The sequence below is a fragment of the Monodelphis domestica genome, chromosome 3 (genome assembly GCF_027887165.1).
Source record: "Monodelphis domestica isolate mMonDom1 chromosome 3, mMonDom1.pri, whole genome shotgun sequence".
Taxonomy (NCBI): domain Eukaryota; kingdom Metazoa; phylum Chordata; class Mammalia; order Didelphimorphia; family Didelphidae; genus Monodelphis; species Monodelphis domestica.
In genome coordinates this window covers 536,390,005-536,413,821 of record NC_077229.1, presented here as the reverse complement: position 1 = coordinate 536,413,821, position 23,817 = coordinate 536,390,005, and the positions used below count along the sequence as shown (strand labels likewise).

At 35.7% G+C, this 23,817-nt stretch overlaps 1 protein-coding gene and 1 pseudogene across 8 annotated transcripts in view; one reads left to right on the top strand and one right to left on the bottom strand.

Moving 5' to 3' along the window:
• The window catches only part of CAMK4 (calcium/calmodulin dependent protein kinase IV), a 215,012-nt gene that overhangs the window by 120,502 nt on the left and 70,693 nt on the right, over positions 1-23,817 (bottom strand). For all 8 annotated transcript variants that reach the window (XM_007486600.3, XM_007486603.3, XM_016431362.2 and 5 more), the window contains one exon: positions 1,369-1,431. In XM_007486600.3, coding sequence (XP_007486662.1) covers positions 1,369-1,431 — 63 coding nt within the window. The remainder of the gene's footprint in view (positions 1-1,368; positions 1,432-23,817) is intronic.
• LOC100012954 (high mobility group protein B1-like) lies at positions 10,498-11,635 on the top strand (annotated as a pseudogene).

Below are 23,817 nucleotides of genomic sequence, written 5' to 3'. Positions count from 1 at the left end.
AAAATCAATGACCAAAATGAGAAAGAGAGAACTCCCTTTATTGACACACAACAAGGAAGTGGTCTTGGTAGGCACAGAAAAAAAGTGATAAGTTGTAGGGTTAGGTCGAGAGCATTACAACTGGCCATACTAAGAAAGATGGGCTGGCATTCATGTGAAGCTAATCATTGTCCCCCTCTGACAAATTGAGGTTTTGTTTTATGGGATTCATCTGCATCTTATAATCTACTAGGGGATCAAAACTACTAGACTTGCTATCTCCTTGGAAGAGATAAAAAAAAAAGCCCTCTCCCAATAAGGACAGACAAGGGCAAATTATCTATCTTTTAGGAATGGTACCAAGGGGCTTAAAGATAATAAACAGATGCCCTGAAAGTACTTAAGAGACTACCAGTATGATATATAATGACTTTTCTTTTAATTCCAACTTTAACTCAGAGGAGAATCTAAATTCCTGAGCTCAACTCAATGACATAAAAATGGTAATTTTTGGCAGATATAGTTTCCATTATAATATAAAGTAGAATCAAACTTATAATATTAATTTTCTTCATATACCAGTGCAATCTTCTATAGCACAATTAAGATAATGGAATGATAGAAAGATTATTCATCCCAAAATAATTTTTAACATAAGTCCAATAGAAAAAAATTCTTAAAAGATAAATATTCACTCAAATTTATGTAGAACTTTATAGTGTATACAGCATCTGCACACTAAATATATATATGCATATATATATGTGTATATATATATATAAATTCAGTGGGTTGGAAATAGAACTCAAAAGCAATTTAATATAACCCACTTGCTTCACAAATGAGAAAACTAAGGCTCACATAGTTAAATGATATATCTCAAATCACATGACTGGTAAGAGGCAATTCTGGAAATAGAACTCATGTTCTTTTAGCATTAGTCCAGTGTGCCTTCCATCTTATCACCCCAAAAGGTGAGTGGATGTTTTGAGGATAAGAGTGTTTGCTTAGGGTTTCAGAATGTATGGAGCTAAAGAAATAAAGTGACTCCTAGAAGAAGAAAAAAGCACACCCACTAAAGGCTCAGTGATTAAAATGGTAACATATTATCCATCTCAGAAAACCAATTTAAGGTATGAAATGTGCACTTAAAATAAATGAACAAGAATATGTCATATATACCACCCTGAGTCATATATACCACCACTATAAGACTCCTTCAGCGATTGATTTTTTTAGTTATCAGGTGGTCAAAAGAAAAAAATAGCTAGAGTAGGCCTTCTATGAGTATACTCAAGTGCCCTCTCTAATAATAGAAGGTGAAGGACAAATCTATATTAAGGCTTTGGAAATAATTCAAGATTTATAAAAGAATTAAAAATCACTTACGATGTTTGGATGTGAAAGGCGAAGAAGGACACCTATTTCAGTCCGAATTATTTTTTTGTCTACCTAAAAGACAAAATAAATATAAGTTAAAAGAAATTCCTGTCATAGAAATGTTTTACTGTATTAAAGGATCAGTGTGGACCTCAGATAGAAGTATAAGCTGAAGTCCACCAAATTAACTTCTAAACAACTACAAAAATACCCCCAAACAAATTCTGGAGTGGCAGAACTAACAGAAAGATGGGATAAAACAATTCTCTAAACCAAGACAATGTATAAAGTCAACAAGAGAGATCCATTTCACTGAAGTAAGAGGGGAAACACAATCTAGTTCAGGCTGCATTCTGGCAAATCAGGAACAGACCTCCTCACAACAAGCTATACAGAACTCTCCCAAGTCCCAACTCATAGACACCACCAAGGCAGCTAGAATGCCCCCAGGTTCCAACCCTCAAAGCAGCCAAGCCATATCAGTACACTACACCACAGAGATGCACCATAAGTACCCTTATGCCCTCCCCCCAAAAAAACCTGAACCCTAGAACACACAGGTTTAGGGGAAAGGATCAAGGAAGGTACCAGGACCCCTCCCCCACCTACAGTGCTGAGCCTCCAGTGGCCTGGAATTTCTGGGTGGGCAAGGGCATTAGTTGAGAGGGAGTATCTTGCTGGCACAGGTGTGCCAGGCTCAGGGCATTGAAAACAGGGGGCATAGAAGCAGTTGGAGAAGGTCAGAGCAGGCAGCCTAGGCACAGCCAAGACACTCCATCTTGCCCCTCACCTTTTCTTGAGGTTTTGGCCTCAGGGCATAGCTAACTTTGCAGATCAACCCTGCCCTGGCTCAATCTTATCAACAAGGCAGATAAGAAGCCATCAGAGGGCAGGGAAGCTCAAACTCCAACACCCCTCTCCCATAGACTAATCTGAGAGCCTTGCTGACTAAGCTCCAAGGGCAAAGGCTGCAACAAAATACAGGCAAGTGAGAAGCCAAGCCCCTTTTCAGCTTCTGCAGTCAGCTGGGGAAGGTCTAACCTCAGCCTAATACCATCATATAATACCATCATATTACCATCAGCCTAACTCGATTAATAATCAGAGTAGAGAAAAAGGCCCTTCAGGACAGAAAAGCCCAAATCCATGGATTCATCAACTATTAAGAGGAGCAAGACTGCAGGCAATTGCAGGGGGTGAGGGAAGCATGGGGGAAAATATGAGTAAACAACAGAAAAAGAAAAGAGAAATTACAATTGACAGCTTCTATCCAGGCAATGAAGAAAGAGCAAATGGGACAGAGGAAGATCAAGGAACACCAAGCAAAAACACAGAGACTTCAGCAAATTGGACACAGGCTTTGGAAGAACTCAAAATACAATTCAAAAAACAATTAAGAAAGGCTGAAGTCAACTGGGAAAAGAACTTTAAAAGCAAGATAAGTTATCTGGAAACAGAGGCTCTTGAACTAAAATGAGAAAACAATGTCTTGAAAGCCAAAATTAACCAGCTTGAAAATGAGACAAAGGAGATGAAACATCAGAAGGAGAAGGAAATACTTAACAAGCCAGGGATAAAATTCAATCTTTAAAAACTAGAATTCAACAACTAGAAGCAAATTATTTCACAAGGCAGCAAGAAACTATAAAACAAAATCAAAAGAATGAAAAAAATTGAGGAAACTATGAAACACCTTATTCATAAAACAGGTCAAGGAGAGACAACTTAAGAATCATTGGACTACCAAAAGATCATAACAAAAGAAAAAGCCTGGATATCATTCTACAGAAAATTATCCAAGAAAACTGCCCCAATATTCTAGAGCAAGAGGGAAAAGTAGAGATTGAAAGAATCCACAGATCACCCACTGTAATTAATCCTCAATTGACAACACCCAGGAATGCTATAGCCAAATTCAAGAACTATCAGAACACAAGGAAAAAATAATACAAGCTGCTAAGTCATTCAGATACCATTGAACCAGAGTTAGGATAACACTGGATCTGGCTGCATCTACACTGAAGGACCAAAAGACATGTAATATGATATTCCAAAAAGCAAGGGAACTAGGTCTATAATCAAGAATCAACTACCCAGCAAAACTGACTATATTCTTATAGGGGAAAGTATGGTTATTTAATAAAATAAAAGACTTCCAAGCATTCATAAAGAAAAGACCAGACTTAAACAGAAAATTTGATGTCCAAACACAGAACTCAAGAGAATCACAAAAAGGTAATTAAGAAAGAGGGGATTCCACACAACTAAAACTAGACTTGAACAATTGGAAAAACATTAACTGCTCATGGGTAGGATGAGCCAATATAATAAAAATGACCATCCTACCCAAACTCATCTATCTATTTAGTGCCATACCCATGGAACTTCCAAAAAAATTTTTTACTGATTTAGAAAAAAACCATAACAAAGTTCATTTGGAAGAACAAAAGATCAAGGATATCCAGGGAAATAATGAAAAAAATACAAAGGAAGGGGGCCTTGCAATACCAGATCTCAGACTATATTATAAAGCAGCGGTCATCAAAACAATTTGGTACTGGCTAAGAGACAGAAAGGAGGATCAGTGGAATAGACTGGGGGCAAGTGACCTCAGCAAGACAGTATATGACAAACCCAAAGATCCCAGCTTTTGGGACAAAAATCCACTATTTCATAAAAACTGCTGGGAAAATTGGAGGACAGTGTGGGAAAGATTAGGTTTAGATCAACACCTCACACCCTACACCAAGATAAAATCAGAATGGATGAATGACTTGAACATAAAGAAGGAAACTATAAGTAAACTAGGTGAACACAGAATAGTATACATGTCAGACCTTTGGGAAGGGAAAGACTTCAAAACCAAGCAAGAATTAGAAAGAGTTACAAAATGCAAAATAAATAATCTGGAATACATCAAATTAAAAAGTTTTTGTACAAACAAAACCAATGTAACCAAAATCAGAAGGGTAGCAACAAATAGGGAAACAAAGTTCATAAAAACCTCTGACAAAGGTTTAATTACTCAAATTTACAAAGAACTAAATCAATTGTACAAAAAATCAAGCCATTCTCCAATTGATAAATGGGCAAGGGACATGAACAGGCAGTTCTCAGCCAAAGAAATCAAAACTATTAATAAGCACATGAAAAAGTGCTCTACATCCCTTATAATCAGAGAGATGCAAATCAAAACAACTCTGAGGTATCACCTCACACCTAGCAGATTGGCTAACATAACAGCTATGGAAAGTAATGAATGCTGGAGGGGATGTGGCAAAGTGGGGACACTAATTCATTGCTGGTGGAGTTGTGAATTGATCCAGCCGTTCTGGAGGGCAATCTGGAACTATACCTAAAGGGTGATAAAAGACTGTCTACCTTTGATCCAGCTATAGCACTGCTGGGTTTCTACCCCAAAGAGATAATAAGGAAAAAGACTTGTACAAGAATATTCATAGCTGCACTCTTTGTGGTGGCCAAAAATTGGAAAACGAGGGGATGCCCATCAATTGGGGAATGGCTGAACAAATTGTGGTATATGTTGGTGATGGAATACTATTGTGCTAAAAGGAATAATAAAGTAGAGGAATTCCATGGAGACTGGAACAACCTCCAGGAAGTGATGCAGAGCGAAAGGAGCAGAACCAGGAAAACATTGTACACAGAGACTGATACATTGTGGTACAATCGAAGGTGATGGACTTCTCCATTAGTGGCAATGCAATGTCCCTGAATAATCTGCAGGGATCTAAAAAATACTATCCACAAGCAGAGGATAAACTGTGGGAGTAAAAACACCAATGAAAAGCAACTGCTTGACTACAGGGGTGGAGGGGATATGACTGAGGAGAGACTCTAAATGAACACTCTAATGCAAATACCAACAACAGGGAAATGGGTTCGAGTCAAGAACACATGTGATAACCAGTGGAATCGTGTGTCGGCTATGGGAGAGGGAAAGGTGGTGGGAGAGGGGGTAGGGAGGAAAAGAAAATGATCTTTGTTTCCAGTGAATAATGTTTGGAAATGACCAAATAAAATAATGTTTAAAATTAAAAAAAAAGAAAGATGGGAAAAAACCATATATATACATATATATATATGTATATACACACATATATATATACACATATGTATGTATAAAACTGTCGTGCCCTCCTAGGGCAGCTCTCCACCTCACCTGACACCCAGCTCTCACTTGTGGCTCCTAGTAGCTGCTAGCATGTGGCAGCAGCCACACCCTGGGTAACGGCTTCAACAGGCCGGCTAAACCTTGTGAGGGTAGCCATTGGGTTGTAGACCCCTGGTGAACTAAGACTTTGCTCACCCAGCATGTGAAGATTGTTTCAGCGGAACAGTCAGAAGAAACCAACAAGAAGGTTCAATGGCTGAGATGGTGATACAGCAAAGCACTGTGCTCAGGGCATGTTGGAGCACAAAAGACAACACGGCCATCCAATGAAGCTGAGGAAGTCTCCAGGTGTAAAGACTTTTTGTGCCACTGGACCCAGGCTTCCAACGCCGAGAGAGTGGTACTATCTCTGTGCATTGACTTTTCCACTTAAATTTTCATGCACAAGTGTCTTTGTACACAAAAACGCACAAAAACAATTGTCATCCTCGGTTACCGAGAGACTACTACTATACTATACTATGTATAAAACTAGATGTTAAAAAAAGAGGTTAATTCTAAAAGAAATGGGAAAAAAGACAAAATGGGGTAAATTTATATGTCATAAAGAAGCACATGGCAAGAGTGTGGGAGAACACCAATACACTGGAAGGGTAAAGAGGTTGGAGACAGGAAATACTTAATTCTTACATGCATTGAAATTGACTCAAAGAGGGAAGAACAATCAGATCCATTGCGGCAGAGAATTGATTTGTGCCCTATAGAGAAGGAGAAGGGTAACAAACGGCCTGGTGGGGAGGGAACTAATACAAGAGAGGGAGAGTGTGGGGCTTAGATTAAAAAGACTCTAAAGACAAATGAGAGGGGAATAATAAGTAGAAGGAGGGAAATATAATAAGGGTGGGAAATAGAGGGACTGATTAAAAATAAAACACTGGTGTAGAAGGAAATAGTGAAAGAAGAAAGGGCAGAATGGAGAGTGGAAACAAAAATGTTCAGAAATACACAGCTAGCAATCATAACTCTGAATGTGAATGGCATAAACGCACACACAAAACAGAAGGAAAAAGCAGAATGAATTAGAAACCAAAACCTACCATATATTGTCTACAAGAAATACACATGAGGAAGGTAGATACATATAGGGTAAAGGTAAGCAGATGGAACAAAAGTTATTGGGCATCAACTGAGAAAAAGAAGGCAAGAGTCACAATCATGATATCTGACAAAGACAAAGTAAAAAATAGATCTAGTCAAAAGAGATAAGGAAGGTAATTACATCCTGATAAAAGGCAGTATAGACAATGAGGAAATATCAGTACTCAACGTGTATGTACCAAATTTCTAAAGGAGAAATTAGTGGAGCTCAGAGATGAAATGGATAGCAAAACTATACTAGTGGGAGACCTGAACCTTCCTCTATCAGATCTAGACATAACAAAAAATAAATAAGAAAGAGGTAAGAGATGTGAATGAAATCTTAGAAAAATCAGAGTTAATAGATATATGGAGAAAAACAAATAGGGACAAAAAGGAATGCACCTTCTTTTCAGCAGCACATGGTACATTCACAAAGATTGACCATTTACTAGAGCACAAAAACATTGCAAACAAGGGCAAAAGAGCAGAAATAATAAATGCAAACTTTTCAGATCATAATGCAATAAGAAAAATAATAAGGGTGTAAAGATAATTTTAGTGTTGTGACTTAAATCTAAATTTAAATGGTTGCCAGAGAAAATTCCAAATAATAAAATACCCAAATCAGCTGGAAATTTTATGGTAATTTAATTGATAGTGGAGGAAATTAAGGAGAAGGAAGAAGGAAAAGGAGTAAGTAAAAAGTAAAAGTAAGTAAAAAAGTAAAGTTTTGGAGTGTAAAGGAGGAAGAAGTCAGTCTGAACTCCAAAAGGAGCTCAGCCAAGATGCTCTAACCTGAATCATCTTGAGGCAAACTCACCCCCAAACCCAAATAACTGCCAGCACTCCAAGATGCCGGAATGCTTAGCACACTGCCAGCCAGAGTTGCCTCTCCAGGGAAAGAGGGTGAAGAGAGGCAGTGACGTGCCTTATATAGATGTTTTATGTCACTTTCCTGTGTCTCCTCTGTACCAATTATAACTTAGCTTGATTTAGGACAGCCCAGGGGTCTGTCTGCTTTTTCTGCACATGTCTGTTGAAGGCCATTTTTCTCAGCTACTTAATCCTTGAGTTTGGTGCAGACCTTCTTAATCTTGTTCAACTAAGAAAGGGAGGCCAGAAGTCAATGAATTGGGCATGCAAATTAAAAAACTAAAAAGTGAACAAATTAAAAATTCTCAAATAAAAACTAAATTAGAGATCCTAAAAATTAAAGAAATAAATAAAATCAAAAGTAAAAGAATTACTGAATTAATAAATAAGACTAAGAGCTGGTACTTTGAAAAAACAAATAAAATAAACAAAGTACTGGTCAATCTAATTTTAAAAAGGAAAGCAGAAAACCAAATTAACTGTATCAGATATGAAAAGGAAGACCTCACCTGCAAATGAAGAAGAAATTAAGGCAATCATTAAAAACCACTATACCCAATTATATGACAATAAATATGGCAATCTAGGTGATATGGATAAATATTTGCAAAAATATAAATTGCCTAGATTAACAGAAGAAATAGAATACCTAAATAACCCCATATCAAAAAAAGAAATTGAACAAGCCATCAAACTCCCTAAGAAAAGACCCCCAGGACCAGATGGATTCACAAATGAATTCTATCAAACATTCAAAGAACAACTAACTCCAATATTATGCAAACTATTTGACAGAATAAGCAAAGAAGGAGTTCTACAAAATTCCTTTTTGACACAAATATGGTTCTGATTCCAAAGCCAGGCAGTTCAAAAATAGAGGGAAAAAACTGGACCAATCTCCCTAAAGAACATAGGTGAAAAAATCTTAAATAGAATACTAGCAAAAAGACTGTAGCAAGTGATCACAAGGGTTATTCATTATGTTGGGATTTATACCAGGAATGCAAGGATGGTTCAATATTAGGAAAATCATCCACATAATTGACCATATCAACAAGCAAACCAACAAAAATCACATGATTATCTCAATAGATGCAGAAAAGGCTTTTGGCAAAATACAACACCCATTCCTATTGAAAACACTAGAAAGCATAGGAATAGAAGGGCCTTTCCTAAAGATAATAAACAGTATATATCTAAAACCATCAGCAAACATCATCTGCAATGGGGATAAACAAGAAGCCTTCCCAATAAGATCAGGAGTGAAACAAGGATGCCCATTATCACCTTTATTACTTAACATTGTACTAGAAACACTAGCAATTAGAGAAGAAAAAGAAAGTGAAGGTATTAAAATAGGCAATGAGGAGAAAAAGCTATCATTCTTTGCAGATTATATGATGCTCTACTTAAAGAATCTTAGAGAATCAAATAAAAAGCTAGTAGAAATAATCAACAACTTTAGCAAAGTTGCAGGATACAAAATAAACCCACATAAGTCATTTCTATATATTTCCAACAAATCTCAGCAGCAAGAATTAGAAAGAGAAATTCCATTTAAAATTACCCTAGACAATATAAAATACTTAGGAATCTATCTGCCAAGACAAACACAGGAACTGTAACTACAAAACACTCTCCACACAACTAAAACGAGATCTAAACAATTGGAAAAACATTGATTACTCATGGATAGGATGAGCTAACATAATAAAAATGACAATCCTACCCAAATTAATTTACTTATTTAGTTCCATACCCATTGAACTACCAAAAAAACTTTTTTACTGAGTTAGAAAAAACCATAACAAAGTTCATTTAAAAGAACAAAAGATCAAGGATATCCAGGGAAATAATGAAAAAAAAATGTGAAGGAATGTGGCCTCACAGTACCAGATCTCAAACTATACTATAAAGCAGTGGTCATCAAAACAATATGGTACTGGCTAAGAGGATCAGTGGAATAGACCTGGGGTAAGTGACCTCAGTAAGACAGTCTATGACAAACCCAAAGATCCCAGCTTTGGGGTCAAGAATCCACTATTTGATTAAAAACTGCTGGGAAAATTGGAAGACAGTATGGGAGGGATTAGATTTGGATCTAGATTTCAGAGCTTCCACTCCATAGGCCATCCTATCATCAACTGAAACTTGAAGAAAATCAGAACTATAACTAAGTAAGGGTAGCAGCAAGGGAAAAACTGAAGTTTAAGAGTGTACATACTCTAGCCTGAGATCAAAATCCACCTTTAAGATAAAAGTAAAAGTTAAAAAAAAAAGGCTGGGGAAAAATGAGATCAAAGCAGTTACATGCAAAACTCCATGGAAAGATAGGAATTAGTTTCAGGCTCTGGAAGAATTCTAAAAGGAATTCAAAAATAAATAAGGGAGGTAGAAGAAAAACGAGGAAGAGAAATGAAAGTAATACAAAAATAAAGTAACAGCTTAAAAAGTAGAACTGGCCAAATGGAAAAGGAGGTGCAACAGCTCATGTAAGAGAATCATTCTTTAAAAATCAGAATTGGGCAAATAGAAGCCAATGACTTCAGGAGACATTAAGAAACAATAAAACAAAATCAAAAGAATGAAAAAAATGGAAGAAAATATGAAATATCTCACTGAAAAAAGCAATTGACTTGGGAAATAGATCCAGGAGAGATAATCAAAAATTATTGGACTACCTTAAAATCATGATTTTTAAAAAGTCTAGTTATCATATCACAAGAAATTATCATAGAAAATGCCCTGATATTCTTGAACAAGAGGCAAAAAAATGGAAATTGAAAGAATTTGCTGATGACCTCCTGCAACAAATCCCCAAACAACAACTCCAAAGAATATTATAGCCAAATTCAAGAGCTACCAGATCAAGGAGAAAATACTGCAAACAATCAAAAAGAAACAATTCACATATCATGAAGCCATAATCAGGATTACACAGGATTTAGCAGCTTCTTCTTTAAAGAATCAGACAGGCAGTACATTGAGCTCCATAGAGACAGTGCTGGGGCAAGTAAGAGCCAGACGGGCACTGGGCTACTCTGTGCGGCGCTGAGGGAAAATAATCAAAAATGGGCAAAGGTGATCCTAAGAAGCCGAGAGGGAAAATGTCTTCATATGCCTTCTTTGTGCAAACCTGCCGGGAGGCAGGGGAAGCACCCAGATGCTTCTGTGAACTTCTCAGAATTTTCTAAAAAATGCTCAGAAAGGTGGAAGACAATGTCAGCTAAAGAGAAAGGAAAATTTGAGGACATGGCAAAAACTGATGAGGTTCGTTATGAAAGAGAAATGAAGACCTACATACCACCTAAAGGAGAAACAAAAAAGAAGTTTAAAGATCCCAATGCACCAAAGAGGCCTCCTTCAGCATTTTTCTTATTCTGTTCTGAGTATCATTCAAAAATCAAAGGGGAGCATCCTGGTCTTTTTATTGGAGCTGTGGCCAAAAAATTGGTAGAAATGTGGAATAATACTGCTGCAGATGACAAACAACCTTATGAAAAGAAGGCAGCTAAGCTGAAGGAAAAGTATGAAAAGGATATTGCTACATACCGAGCTAAAGGAAAACCTGATGTGGGTAAAAAGGGAGGTGCTGAGAAGAGCAAGAAAAAGAAGGAGGAGGAAGAAGATGAGGAAGAAGAAGAAGATGAGGATGATAATGAAGAAGATGAGGAAGAGGAGGAAGATGATGATGACGATGAATAAGTTTGTTCTAGAGCAGTTTTTTTCTTGCCTATAAAGTATTTAACCCCCCTGTACACAACTCACTCCTTTTAAAGAAAAAAAATTGAAATGTAAGGCTGTGTAAGATTTGTTTTTAAATTGTACAGTGTCTTTTTTTGTATAGTTAACACACTACCGAATGTGTCTTTAGATAGCCCTGTCCTTTAGTGGTATTTTCAATAGCCACTAACGTTGCCTGGTACAGTATGGGGGTTGTAAATTGGCATGGAAATTTAAAGCAGGTTCTTGTTGGTGCACAGCACAAATTAGTTATATATGGGGATGTAGTTCATTTTCATCTTCAGTTTTCTTTGATGCAGAAATAATTGTTGTTCTGTTAACTGAATACCACTCTGTAATTGCAAAAAAAAAAAAAAATTGCAGCTGTTTTGTTGACATTCTGAATGCTTCTAATACAATTTTTTATTAAAAAAAAAGAATCAGCTTAGAATATGATACTCTATAAAGCAAAGGAACTAAGTTTACAACCAAGAATCACTTATCCATCAAAACTAACTATATTCTTTCAGGAGGAAGATGGTCATTTAGTAAAATAAAAGTTTCCAAACATTCCTGATAAAAAGGACCAGATCTAAACAAAAAATTTGATGTCCAAATACAAAATTCAAGCAAAGCATAAAAAGGCAAATAAGAAAGAAAAAATTTATGGGATTCCACAAGGTCAAACTACTTATATTCCTACTTGGAAAAATGGTATTTGTAATTCAAAATTTTTATCATTAGCAGAGCAGAGCAATTAGACTGTATACATAAACAGAGAATAAGCTCTTTGGAATGACATAATATTAAAAAAAATTAAGGGGTGAAAAAGAGGTTTGCACTGAGAGAAAAGAGAAGAGAGGTAAAATGGTATTAATTATATCACTTAAAGAGGCATGAAAAAAAAACTATTACAATGGAGGGGAAGATGAGGGTGGTGACAGGCAATACTTAAATCTTTCTCTCATTGGAATTGGCTCAGAGAGGGAATAACTACCAGATTCGTTGGGGTATTGTGAACTGTCAGCCTCTGGGCTGGCACATAAGAAAAGTACCAGGCTGAAGAGTATATGGAACTGATCACCTCGACAGGGGAGGAACTCCAGGAGTTTGGAATCTGGAGGAGGAGAAGACTCTGGCTGGTAGAGGAGTTGGTCTCTCAGTCAAGAGAAGCCAAAGAAAGAAGGTTGAAAAAGACTTTCTCCTGAGGGTTAATCACTTTTTCCTCTCTGTGATTGGAAATTCCCCCCCCAACATTTCCCAATTGAAAGGACTATTGAAGAGGAAACCTGAGAAAGACATTTTAAATCTCTGTCCGACTTTATTTCAGCTCCTGTTGCTCTGAGTCTGAACTGTGGTCAAGGGGCCAAATCCAGGGTGAGTCAACCTGACTTTCTCTCATGGGGTTCAGGCCTGAGTTCCCCCAAAACTTGAAGAGGGGAACAGGTTTAGATAGAGATAGGGTCCCCCTTTTCCACACTTTCCTCTCCCATTATTTCCCTGTTAGTTATTCCTTTGTATTATCCTAAGCTGACATTAAAATAGTTATCTTTTCCCCACGCTATTAATCAAGTGTGAGTGAACAGATCAAGAGGAGACCCTTTGGTCTCAAGTAATGGAGGGGGGACAAGAGGGACAGAAGAATCTGGGAGAGTAGCTTTAGCCAAGGAGGGAAGGCAGATGGGAGAAAATCTTCAAACCACCTCTCCTCTCTCTGAGCCAACCTTAAACATCAGCTCTTTCCCCTGAACCCTGTTTTGAGAAGAGAGGTCTCCTCTCTTTCCCCCTCTTAATACTGAAAGATTGAACCCCTCATTTACAACTAAACAACCCTTTGAATACAGTATACAATCCTATCTCACCCTTTAGAAAAGTAGGAGGCTAAAAAGAAAAGTGGGGTGGGGTGGGGGAATTGGGAGGTGATTAAAAGCAAAATACTTGTGTGTAGGGACAGAGTGAAAGGAGAACGAAAGCGCAGAATCGAAAAAGAAACAAAGATGGAGAGGAATACACAGATGGTAATCATAACTGTGAATGTAAATAGAATGAACCTACCCATAAAATGAAAGCAGTTAACAGGTTGGATTAAGAACCAGAATCATACAATATGTTGTTTCCAAGAAACACATTTGAGATGGGTAGATGCACACAGAGTAAAGGTAAGGAGAGGGAGTAAGAAGGGGGAAAAGGAGGAAACCTAGGTCAAAGCTTAAGCTGAAGTCAAAGCTTCCTCCCCAGAAAAGAAATTCCCCCTCAATGTTGTGTAGAATGTTGTGTCTAATCTATCTTGAATTTCTCTGGTACTAATTGTCTATTTATAGATGATCACTAGGACATGATTGAGTTTCCTTTGTCTATCCAAACATGATTGCCTATGTAACATCACTTCAGATCCAATAACTTTTGACATATCCTGAAGCTTAGGATTGATTTATTGATTGAAGTTAAAGCCTATCATTGAGATTGATTTTCATATGTTTTCATCTGGTTAAGGTGTCATTATTTTTTCACTTACCTTAAGTGAGATGGAGTGATTTGACTGAATCAATCAATCCATCCAACATTTATGTTTTCAGTGAACAGATCACTTTATAAGATCATAGAACTAGAACTGAAAGAGATGTCAGGGGTCATCTAATAAAAAACTTTCATTTTAAAAATAAGAAAAATGAAGTTTATAGAGATTAATTAGTTTGCCTGTGTCATGTAGATGAGTGTCAAAGGTAGAATTTGAAACCAGTTCTCCTGACTCCAGTATTCATATTCTTTCTTTCTGCAAAACCTCTCTTTCTTCATGTCTCTTCCACACTACTCCGGAGCCTACCTGAGGTCATATAGCAGCTCCTCAGTCCTCTCTGGAAAGGATATATAGTTCTTTTCAGTGCAACAAATGACTGCATAAATTTGTGGGGGGGTGGGGTTCTGTTTTTCTCTAAGGAAGCTTCAAGGGCATTCCAGTCTACATGGAAATGATATGTCAATGCAGAAATATTAGCTATATATGTGTGTATGAATACAAAGAAATAGAGAGAACCCAAGACAGAGAGAGAGAGAGAGAGAGAGAGAGAGAGAGAGAGAGAGAGCTTTCCCAAGCAAAAAACTAAAAAATTAGAATGGATCAAATTTAAGCCAATGACTTCATGAGACATCCAGAAGTATTAAAAGAGTGAAAAAATCTTTAAAAGTTTAAGAAATTCTAAGGTATCTCAGATGGGAAAAAAAAACCTAATCTGGAAAACAGATCAAGGCAAAAAAAAATTACTAGATTACCTGAAAGCCATGACCAAAAAAATAAATAAATAAAAAGAGTTAGATATATTTCAAGACATTAAAAGAAAACTCCCCAGATGGAAAGTGTAAAGAAGGAATACTATGTCCACCTCCTGAAAGAAACCTCAAAATGAAAATGCTCAGGAATATGAGTCAAAATTCAGAGCTTCCAGGTTAAAAAAAAAAATACTCGAAGTAGCAGTATTCAAGTACTAAGGAATCACATTCAGGATGACAAATAGTTGATAGCCACTACAGTAAAGGAATAGAGAGCTATCAATATGATATTCCAGAAAGCAAAAGATAATATAAATATAGAGCCAAAATAACTTATTCAGCAAAACTGAATATAATCTGTAAGAGGGGAAACATAGATGCTTAATGAAACTTACAAGTATTCATGATGGAAGTAATAGAGCTATGAAGAAACTTTGAAGTCCAGACACGTGACTCCCATAGATGACTCCCATATATTTTCTGTCTCTGTCTCTCTGTTTCTTTCTCTTTTTAAGTCCTTATTTTTGAAGAAACTGTATTATTGTTTTCTTTGACCTATAAATTCAATATTTAACTCAGCTCCCATAAAATATCAATTCCACAAAGACTATACAAATAGATCTATTTATCAAAATTCAAAACAAACAGAAATCAGAGAAGGCATCCAGATGAGACTATATATACCAAACAGTACACAAAGTAAATGAACTCTCCCATTGGGAAAGAGATAGTTCAGCTCAACTGAGAGAGAGTTCCCCTCAAACCAAGTAAGTGCCCTGAAAGTATTCAATGTAAAAAGTTAGGCATAGGACCATGCTCTCAGTGCATAACAAGCTGGCCTTCAAAAGAATTCAATAATATCTTTCTTACAACGTCACAGAAAATTAAAAGACAGAAGTTTGCTCTAGAGAAAACAGCAATGTGGCCACTACAATATTACTCAGCTGGAGAACTGAGGAACAGAGGTAACTGGAGCAGAATTCCACTAAGCCCGAGGGAAAGCAGTCTAGCATCCAGCTAAAACTAGGTCTGTACCCAGAAGTCACCTGGGACAGAAGCCTAAACCAGTGAAATACTAATTGCCCTTTTCAAGTTTTTGGGAGTTGGCTGAGTTTTGAAGTCCAGAATAAAAAAAAATTTCAGTTTTCAGTTGTCTTTTTTTTTTCTTTCAGAAAAATAAAAGCTTTTTTTTGGAAAGGAAACAAAATAAAGAATAAAGGAATATAAAGAAAAAAGACTAAAATTACCAAATATCTCAAAAGGAAAAAAATTCAATCAAAGATCTTGAGGATAAAAAGAATATGGCCTCTCCAGATTAGCTAAATTAGCTAAAAATTAGCTAAATAAACATCTATGAATAGATGTTGTAAAGTAGAAGAAAATGAAATAATATCTGATGAAACAAGGGACACTGTGGAACTATAAAAGAGAATGGAATTACAGCAAGAGGTTCCTGAATGGTTTGAAAGATTAATAAGGATTATGAAATTCAAAATTAAAAGGAGTTAACATTGGATAAGAAAACAAAATCCTCCAATCTTGCTTGCAAGATTGCTTGCAAGAATTAAAGGAAAATTAATTAAGGAATTAAACATTTCTATAATGCTTGTTATGTGCTAAGCACTGTGTTAAGTGATTTTTTAAAATATTATCTCATTTGTTTATCCTGAGAGGTAGATTTTATTATCATTCCCATTTTACAGTTGAGGAAACTGAGACAAATAGAGTTTAAATGAATTGCACAAAGTCACATAATTAATGTATCTAAGGCCATATTTGAACTGAGGCCTTCCTGATTCCAGCCTGGCACTCTATTGCCCTATCATCTGTCTCTAAAGACAAGGTGAAGGCAAAATAAGTGAGGAATGCATAATGCATTCTATTCAAGAAATATATAGTAAGGGCAAGAAAGAAAATAGTTAAAATGATAAAAGGAAATAAAATAATGGTAGAAATTTCTGGCCCACAGACATCTTGAATTTGAGAAGTGAAAGCAGAGCTATGCTTTTTTTTGGTCAGTTTCCTTTTTTTCATTCCACACAGCCAGACCTCCCAGTTCCAGAAGGCTCTAGTAAATTTAAAGGCTAAGAGACAAGGAGACTCTATCCAAAAGACAGCAGAGTAAATGGAAGCAATACAGCATTCCTCTGAAACCATTCCATTCTATACCTTCTTCAGATAGATTTAGAAAACACACCAGAGTGAATCCTGATAAGGAAATCCAAGAAAAAAGCACAGTAAATCATTTTTCTAGTCCAGATCAGTATAGGGAGCTAGATCAAGACATCTGCAGACTAGATACAGAGCTATAAATCTGAGGCTAGTGTCCACAAGGAGGCTGTGAACTGGGGGCAAGTACTACTTCTGATGACATAATCCTTTGTGTGGCATCTTAGAATAAGGCACTGCACAAAGGATTATGTGGCTGCACAATGGAAGACGTCAGCATGGTCAGTGGTGATCTGGGGGAGGGGATTCCACACTGGGAATACTGCTGCCCAGTTAGGGTTAGGGTTAGGGTTAAGGTTATGGTTATGGTTATGGTTATGGTTACAGTTGGAGTTAGAGTTAGGGTTAGGGTTAAGTTTTTATAGTCTGGGCCTCCAACAGTCTGAGGGACAGTGAACTGGCCCCCTGTGTAAAAAGTTTGGGGACTCACTATGTAGTTTCAAGTCATGGATCCCTGGCCGGGGAACTGCACCTACAAGGAACAAATTCTGAAGCAAGTATCAATTATGTTTCTCAAGATTGGAACAAGGTTCCAGCTTTCAGCCTGGTCTGAAGCACGAAGAAGAATAAGGACAGAAATCAAAGACAAAAAGTCTTCAGCAGCATAGTCAACCGGCTGAATGATAGTGGCCAAGTTCAGCAGCAATTTACTGTTCTTCACTCTCAAATTCAGGTGAAGATCAGAGACCAGAGAGAAAGTAATCAATCAGAATTCTTGCAAGAAATGAAGATTTTTTTAAAAAGAGTTTAAAATATTTTTTTCCTAAATGAAATGAGAACACTAGAGGAAAAACTTAAAAGAAATGAGAGCTATGGAAGAAAGAAATGGAAGGGAGAATTACTAGCTTAGTACAAGTACAAATGCTTGCCCAAGCAAAAAACTCCTAGAAAATTTAAATGAATTAAATTTAAGCCAATTACTCCACGAAATATCCAGAAATATGAAAACAAAATCAAAATGCCTTAAAAAGTTGAAGAAAATGCAAGACATCTCATAACAAAAATAATTAACCTAGAAAGCACACTGAAAAGAAAAAAATGTAAGAATCACTGAAAGCAATGGCAAAAGAAAGAAAAAGAAAATTTGCCCAAATCTCTTAGAAATAAAGGGTAAAGAAGGAATGCACCAATTACTTCCTCAAAGAAAACCCAAGACCACTATAGTCAAAATTCAGAATTTCCAAGTCAAACTAAGAAAAAGCACAAACATCCAAAAAGTAAGAATTGAGGAGTTACAGTCAGGATCACACCAGTTAACAGTCACTGTAATAAAGGAATAGAGAATTTGGAATGTAGTATTAGAGAAAGCAAAGGATATAGGCTTACAGCCAAGCATAATATATCCTGAATAACTAAGTATAACTTACTCGGTCAGCAAAATTGCAGGAGGAAAACAGACTTTTAATGAAACAGAAAAGATCTCTGATTAAAAAAAAAAAAACATTCCTGAGAAAAAGATCAGAGCTGTGTCAAAACTTTGAAGGGTCTATTCCATTAATGTTATCTCATGTGGCTACAATAGAGCATCAAATATTTTATTGTGCCTGGGACTTCATAACATCATAAATCTTGAGCTGAAAGGGACTTTAAAGTTCAGAATTTCTTAACATTTTTTGTGTCATGGATCCCTTAGTAGACTATGAATCCTTTCTCGGGCTAATGCTTTTAAGTGCATAAAATAAAATGCATAAGATTATAAAGAAAACTATATTAAAATATGATCATTACAATTTTTCCCATCCAAGTTGATTGACACCCCCCCCCCGAAATCTATCCATGGACCTCCTTGGAATTTTGTTAGCTCCACATTAAGAATTTCTGATCTAGTCCAATTTTTTTATTCCACAGGCAGGACCTGAGACTCAGGGTTAAGAAGGGAATTGCCTAAGATGACACAACTCACATATATGGCAGAGTTGTAATTATAACGTAGCTCTTCTGAGTATATATGAACAAAAAATAGCTACCATGTTCTACCAAGTAATGACTCTTTTTTGGATGGACCCTTAATTTTTCATTTAACTGTCATTAATGGAATATAGAAAAGGTATACCAATGAAACTGGGTCTAGAATTCAAAGACCAGGGTCTGAATTGCAGCTGTCACTTACTACCTTTGTGACTTAAGACAAGGTATATAACTTCTCTAGACCTTGGTTTCTTCATCTGTAAAATGAAAGGAGTGTACTTCATGACTTCTAAGGTTCCATACATTTATGATCCTCTATAAGTCAGGTTTTAGAGTTGATGTTTGGATGCTCATTTGATCAGAGAAGAGTCTACCAATGACTTTGATGGAAAAATTCCAAAGAAAGCCTTGTAACCCTGATGTTATTTCCATCATGTCCTGTTCTTTGTGATCCCACTTGGGGTTTTCTTAGCAAAAATACTGGCGTGGTTTGCCATGTCCTTCAGCTTGTTTTATAATGAGGAAACTGAGGCAAACAGTGTTAAATTACTTGCCCAGGGACACACAACTAGTGTCTAAGGTCATATTTGAACTCAGATCTTAACTCCAGGCTTAGTGTTCTATCCTCTCTGCTACCTAATTGTCCATGTTTCCCCTACCTAATATATAATAAGGGTATTTCTCTACCTAATACTTAACAAACAAATCATCAAAGTTCATGGATCCATTTCTAAAGTAATTTTTACCACTGGCTCCTTAATGTCACCATAAGTAATATATGGAAGAATATAGAGTAGACTTTCTCAAGCCACCTTGGCAGTGATACTGGAAGCATAAGAACAAAATCTACCTTTATTTAGAAATCAAAAGGAGCTCTCAGATACGCCATGGCCCTGCCATTACTTGCTAATAAGCATTTTAAACTTTGGAAATATATTTCCTTACTAATTTGTTATTTTCAGGTTGAGAGCACATACTTGGATTTTTATGAGGAATGTCTAAGTAGGATAGGCCAATATTTAGCAACTGAAACACAGGGTTACTCTTTTATTGCCCACAAAGCAGAGTTTTTCATTCAACATTGCATATCACTGAAACAAGAAAATGTTTACTTTTCTGCTTTTTATCTGGAAAAAATACAGGTCTGGTATCCAATATCTAAGAAATTATCATTGTACAGCTTTTGAGCTTGGAGTGGCTTTTAATAAGGTCTAGTTTCAGTTTTTCCTTCACTTACCATCCTGGTGAATGAGGTATATTGATTTAGAATCTTGAACCCTAGAGACTACATTTCCCACAATCCTTTTCCTTTTTGTGGGTTGAATTTTGAGTTTCTCTTTCAGCCCATTCAGTCTCTGGGGCTGGTGTGAAGGAGAGAGCGGCTTTTTGGCTTTTCTCTTTTTTTTTTAATTTCTCTGGTTGTTTTTAATTTCTCTCTGCTCTAAGTGGATTTTAATAAATAGTATTAAGACAATACTTGGAGTATTGAATATTAATATTAATCTTTACAGAAGTAAAGTACAACCTTAAAGAAGAATATAGTAACCCCCTGATGGAGCAAATGATGAAGGCAAAAATAAAAGGCATTTAAATCTCCACAGATTAAAATTGTTTATATCTATGAAGTACTTTGAGATATAAAAAGATTTCTTTGTAACAATTCTCTGTATTAGATAGTATAAATATTATTATACTCTTCTTCCAGAAGTGAAAACTGAAGAATAAAGTGATTTCAACCCAATCACATAGCAAGTTAAATGTCATTGCTAGGTTCAAAACCCAGCTTTACTGATTTAAAAATCAAGTACTTTTTCCACTATATAATACTACTCCCAATAACCTAGAGATGGAAGAATATATAATTCAACTCCCCTTTCCAGCAAATTAATCCCCTCTACAACACATCTCAATCTTCATTCATTCTCTCCTTCAGAATTTCCAATGATAGGAAACTCACTATATCGTGAAGTTGATTCCATTATTTTATTAGCTTACGTTATTCCAAAGTTCTTAATACTTTCTTATTTTGTCCCTATAATTTCTAAAAATTGGTCCCAGTTTCACCTCTGAAATCAAATGGTTATGTTTCTCTAGAATAGTGGAAATTACTTGGGTATTATTTTAATGAAATAACAAACAAAATGAAATATTTGTATGCATTACTACTTCTAGAGTTAGGATCCTGTCTCTTCTTACAAATCATCAATAACACATTGGTACTAACATTCCAAGAAAAAATAATTCAAGTGTATGTTACTTTTATTTTGTATATATTCATATTTAAAGTATGTATTGCATTACCTATACTATATATGATATGTGTATATGTATGTACATATATATATCTTGTAAATTCTTAACTATTTACATCTTTTTTCCTTCATTAGAATATAAATATCTACAGAGCAAGAAATGTTTTAGTCTTTATTTGTATCTGCAATATTTAGTACAGTGTCTGGTATATAATAAATAATTAATATGTACTTGATTAATTGACTAATAATAGAAAAAAATAAAATGTCAGATTCTCAGATATATCTGTGATCTCATCAATTTGAACATTCCTTCTAACAATATAGATCACAACCTATCTGTCTGTACCTACCCTTTGTGTGATTCTTATATATGTTCTTTCCCAAGTTCTCCATTGGCAATCTACCCAACATGCTGGAGGTTTTCACTGCTTTTCTGCCTTGACATTACATGAATATTAATAGTGAATTTAGGCTGTTATGTGCTATCCCTTGTCTTTTTCATGTGACTACCCCATCTTTTTTTTTCTAGAATATTTATGACATTATCATCCTTCCCTGAGGACTTCCTTTATTCCTGTTCTTCAAGTTCCTTTTTGTTATACATCACAACCAGTTCACACTCATCACACACCTCTCCTTTATATCCTGTGTGATATTTATTTTTGATTTTTTGAAGATGGGTTTGCATTCCATGCCATGGTACTCTACAATATATGCACAATATAATACAATGTATAAGTATTAGTATTAAAAATATGGACCTTTGTTGCTAGATGTTTGTGAGTTATTAATAGAACTCTCCTAAAGGCAATATAGCACTCTCGATTGATTCTGGACTCATCTCATTCATTCTTACTATGTTCCACATGTATCTACTGATGGACATGCATAGAGGTACATTTTTATTGAAAAGCACTAAAATGGGATGATCAAGCCAAACATTTTTGATTGGTTATGGATATTTTCCAGAAGGTTTTGAAATATTGTGAAGTTTGATATAGCCAGCATCATGTCATCCACAAACATAAAGAACTAAAGCACCTTGTCATCCAGGGGAATTTCTTTGCAACTTGGATTCTGCTCTATCACAGTGGATATAGAGAGTGCAATTATCTACAGAAAACATTCTGCTTTATCTTTTTGTTGTTCCTTCCTTCCTTTCTTTTGTAAAGGATTTTATCTTATTTTTCTCCCTATCGGCTGAATCTTAAGATATGTTACCCCAAGACATCATGACAAAGATGAATACTTTTAATTTTTATTATAGTTTATCTCTGGTTGGCTACTATTGTAGTTAGCATTCCTTCTCCTCATAACACACATCAGTAAGTATACATCAGTACCAACATACTGATGAAAAGAAAATTACTCAAAATTCAGATTTTAAAAATTCAATGGCATAAATCCTCATAGGTTTAAAAGCCCCAAGTTCATATTTTTCATATGTACAAGTAGAAAATGCAATGCAGAGCAAAATAACAAATTGTATCTTGATAACTTGAACAAGTCCTGAATTTTCAAATTTCACTTATCATAATAAATTCTATTGATATTAATCTAACCGTACCCTTCATTAACTGGAAGCCTTCATTAACCTCACAGAGAGTTTGTGACATTCTAATCTATTTTCACAATACAAGTTTTACAAACCTAAATAAACACAGATTCCAAACAATGCCATCTTTCTCAAATGTCAGATGAAATCTGAGGGCTTGATTGAAGCTCCTAGGATTTTAAGGTCATCCAATAGTTTAAAAAGTCATCTAATCCAGAGCAGCTAGAAAGCTCAGTGGATTGAGAACCAGCCCTAGAGATAGGAAGTCCTGGGTTCAAATATGGCCTCAGACACTTCCCAGCTGTGTGACCCTGGGCAAGTCACTTAACCCCCCTTTGCCTAACCCTTACTGCTCTTCTGCCTTGAAACCAAGTCTAAGACGTTTTAAAAAAATTCTCTAAACCAACCCCCTCATTTAGAATATTAGGAAATTGAGACCTAGCAGCAGGAAGTACTTGTTCAAATTTACATAGTTAATACTAGCCAAACTGGGGTTTATAAACCCTTAAACTCTAGATTCACTACTCTTTTCCAATAAAACATACTGCCTCTCTATTAACTCTGACCTCAGTTTATTCCAAGTTTGATAAGTAACTGATAAATTAACATTAAGGCATGCTAATAAATATTAGCTAATAACTAATATTACTCTTGGGTTGCAGGAAGGGTATATTCTAAGTTAGATAAAGGAGAGGAAAATACTTAATCCAAAGGCTTCTCTGACAGATCTGTGAATAAAAAACTTTGTTTATGACCATCAAATCAAACCTTATTTTACTTGTACAACATTTTGGCTCTTGTGAAGAAATAGTCTAGTTACTATTTAAGAAAGTAACATATTATAGTAGAAAGAGTGATAGACTTAGAGCTCCGAATTCAAATTCTGCTTCCAACCCATAAGCACCCAATAATTTATTTAACCTCTTTAAACCTGTTTCTGTATCTCTAAATGGGGAATAATAATATTTGTATTTTCTATACCACAGAGTAATGAGGGAAATGCTTTGAAAAGGTTTAAACACTTCAAGAACAATAATAACTGGCATGCATTTAATACATTAATTTTCTTATCTATTTATGGTACAGGTGATTTTGTTGGTATTGAGAGTTTTGAGTGGTTTTGCCTCTACATCTTGAGCAAGTCACTTCTCTCTGGGCGTCAATTTGTTCATCTACAAATCATGAATTGAATTAATTTGGTATGTTCTAGTTCTATGAAATTACAAATCCCAAGTAGTAGAGTCAGAATTTGAACTAAGATCCTTTTACTCCAAAATCAGAGCTATTTCTTCTAAGGATATTAGCTGAAAAATAGATGTCCTAGCAGTATAGAACACAGAAAAGTTCATTGTCTACCTCATTAGATCTCTTTA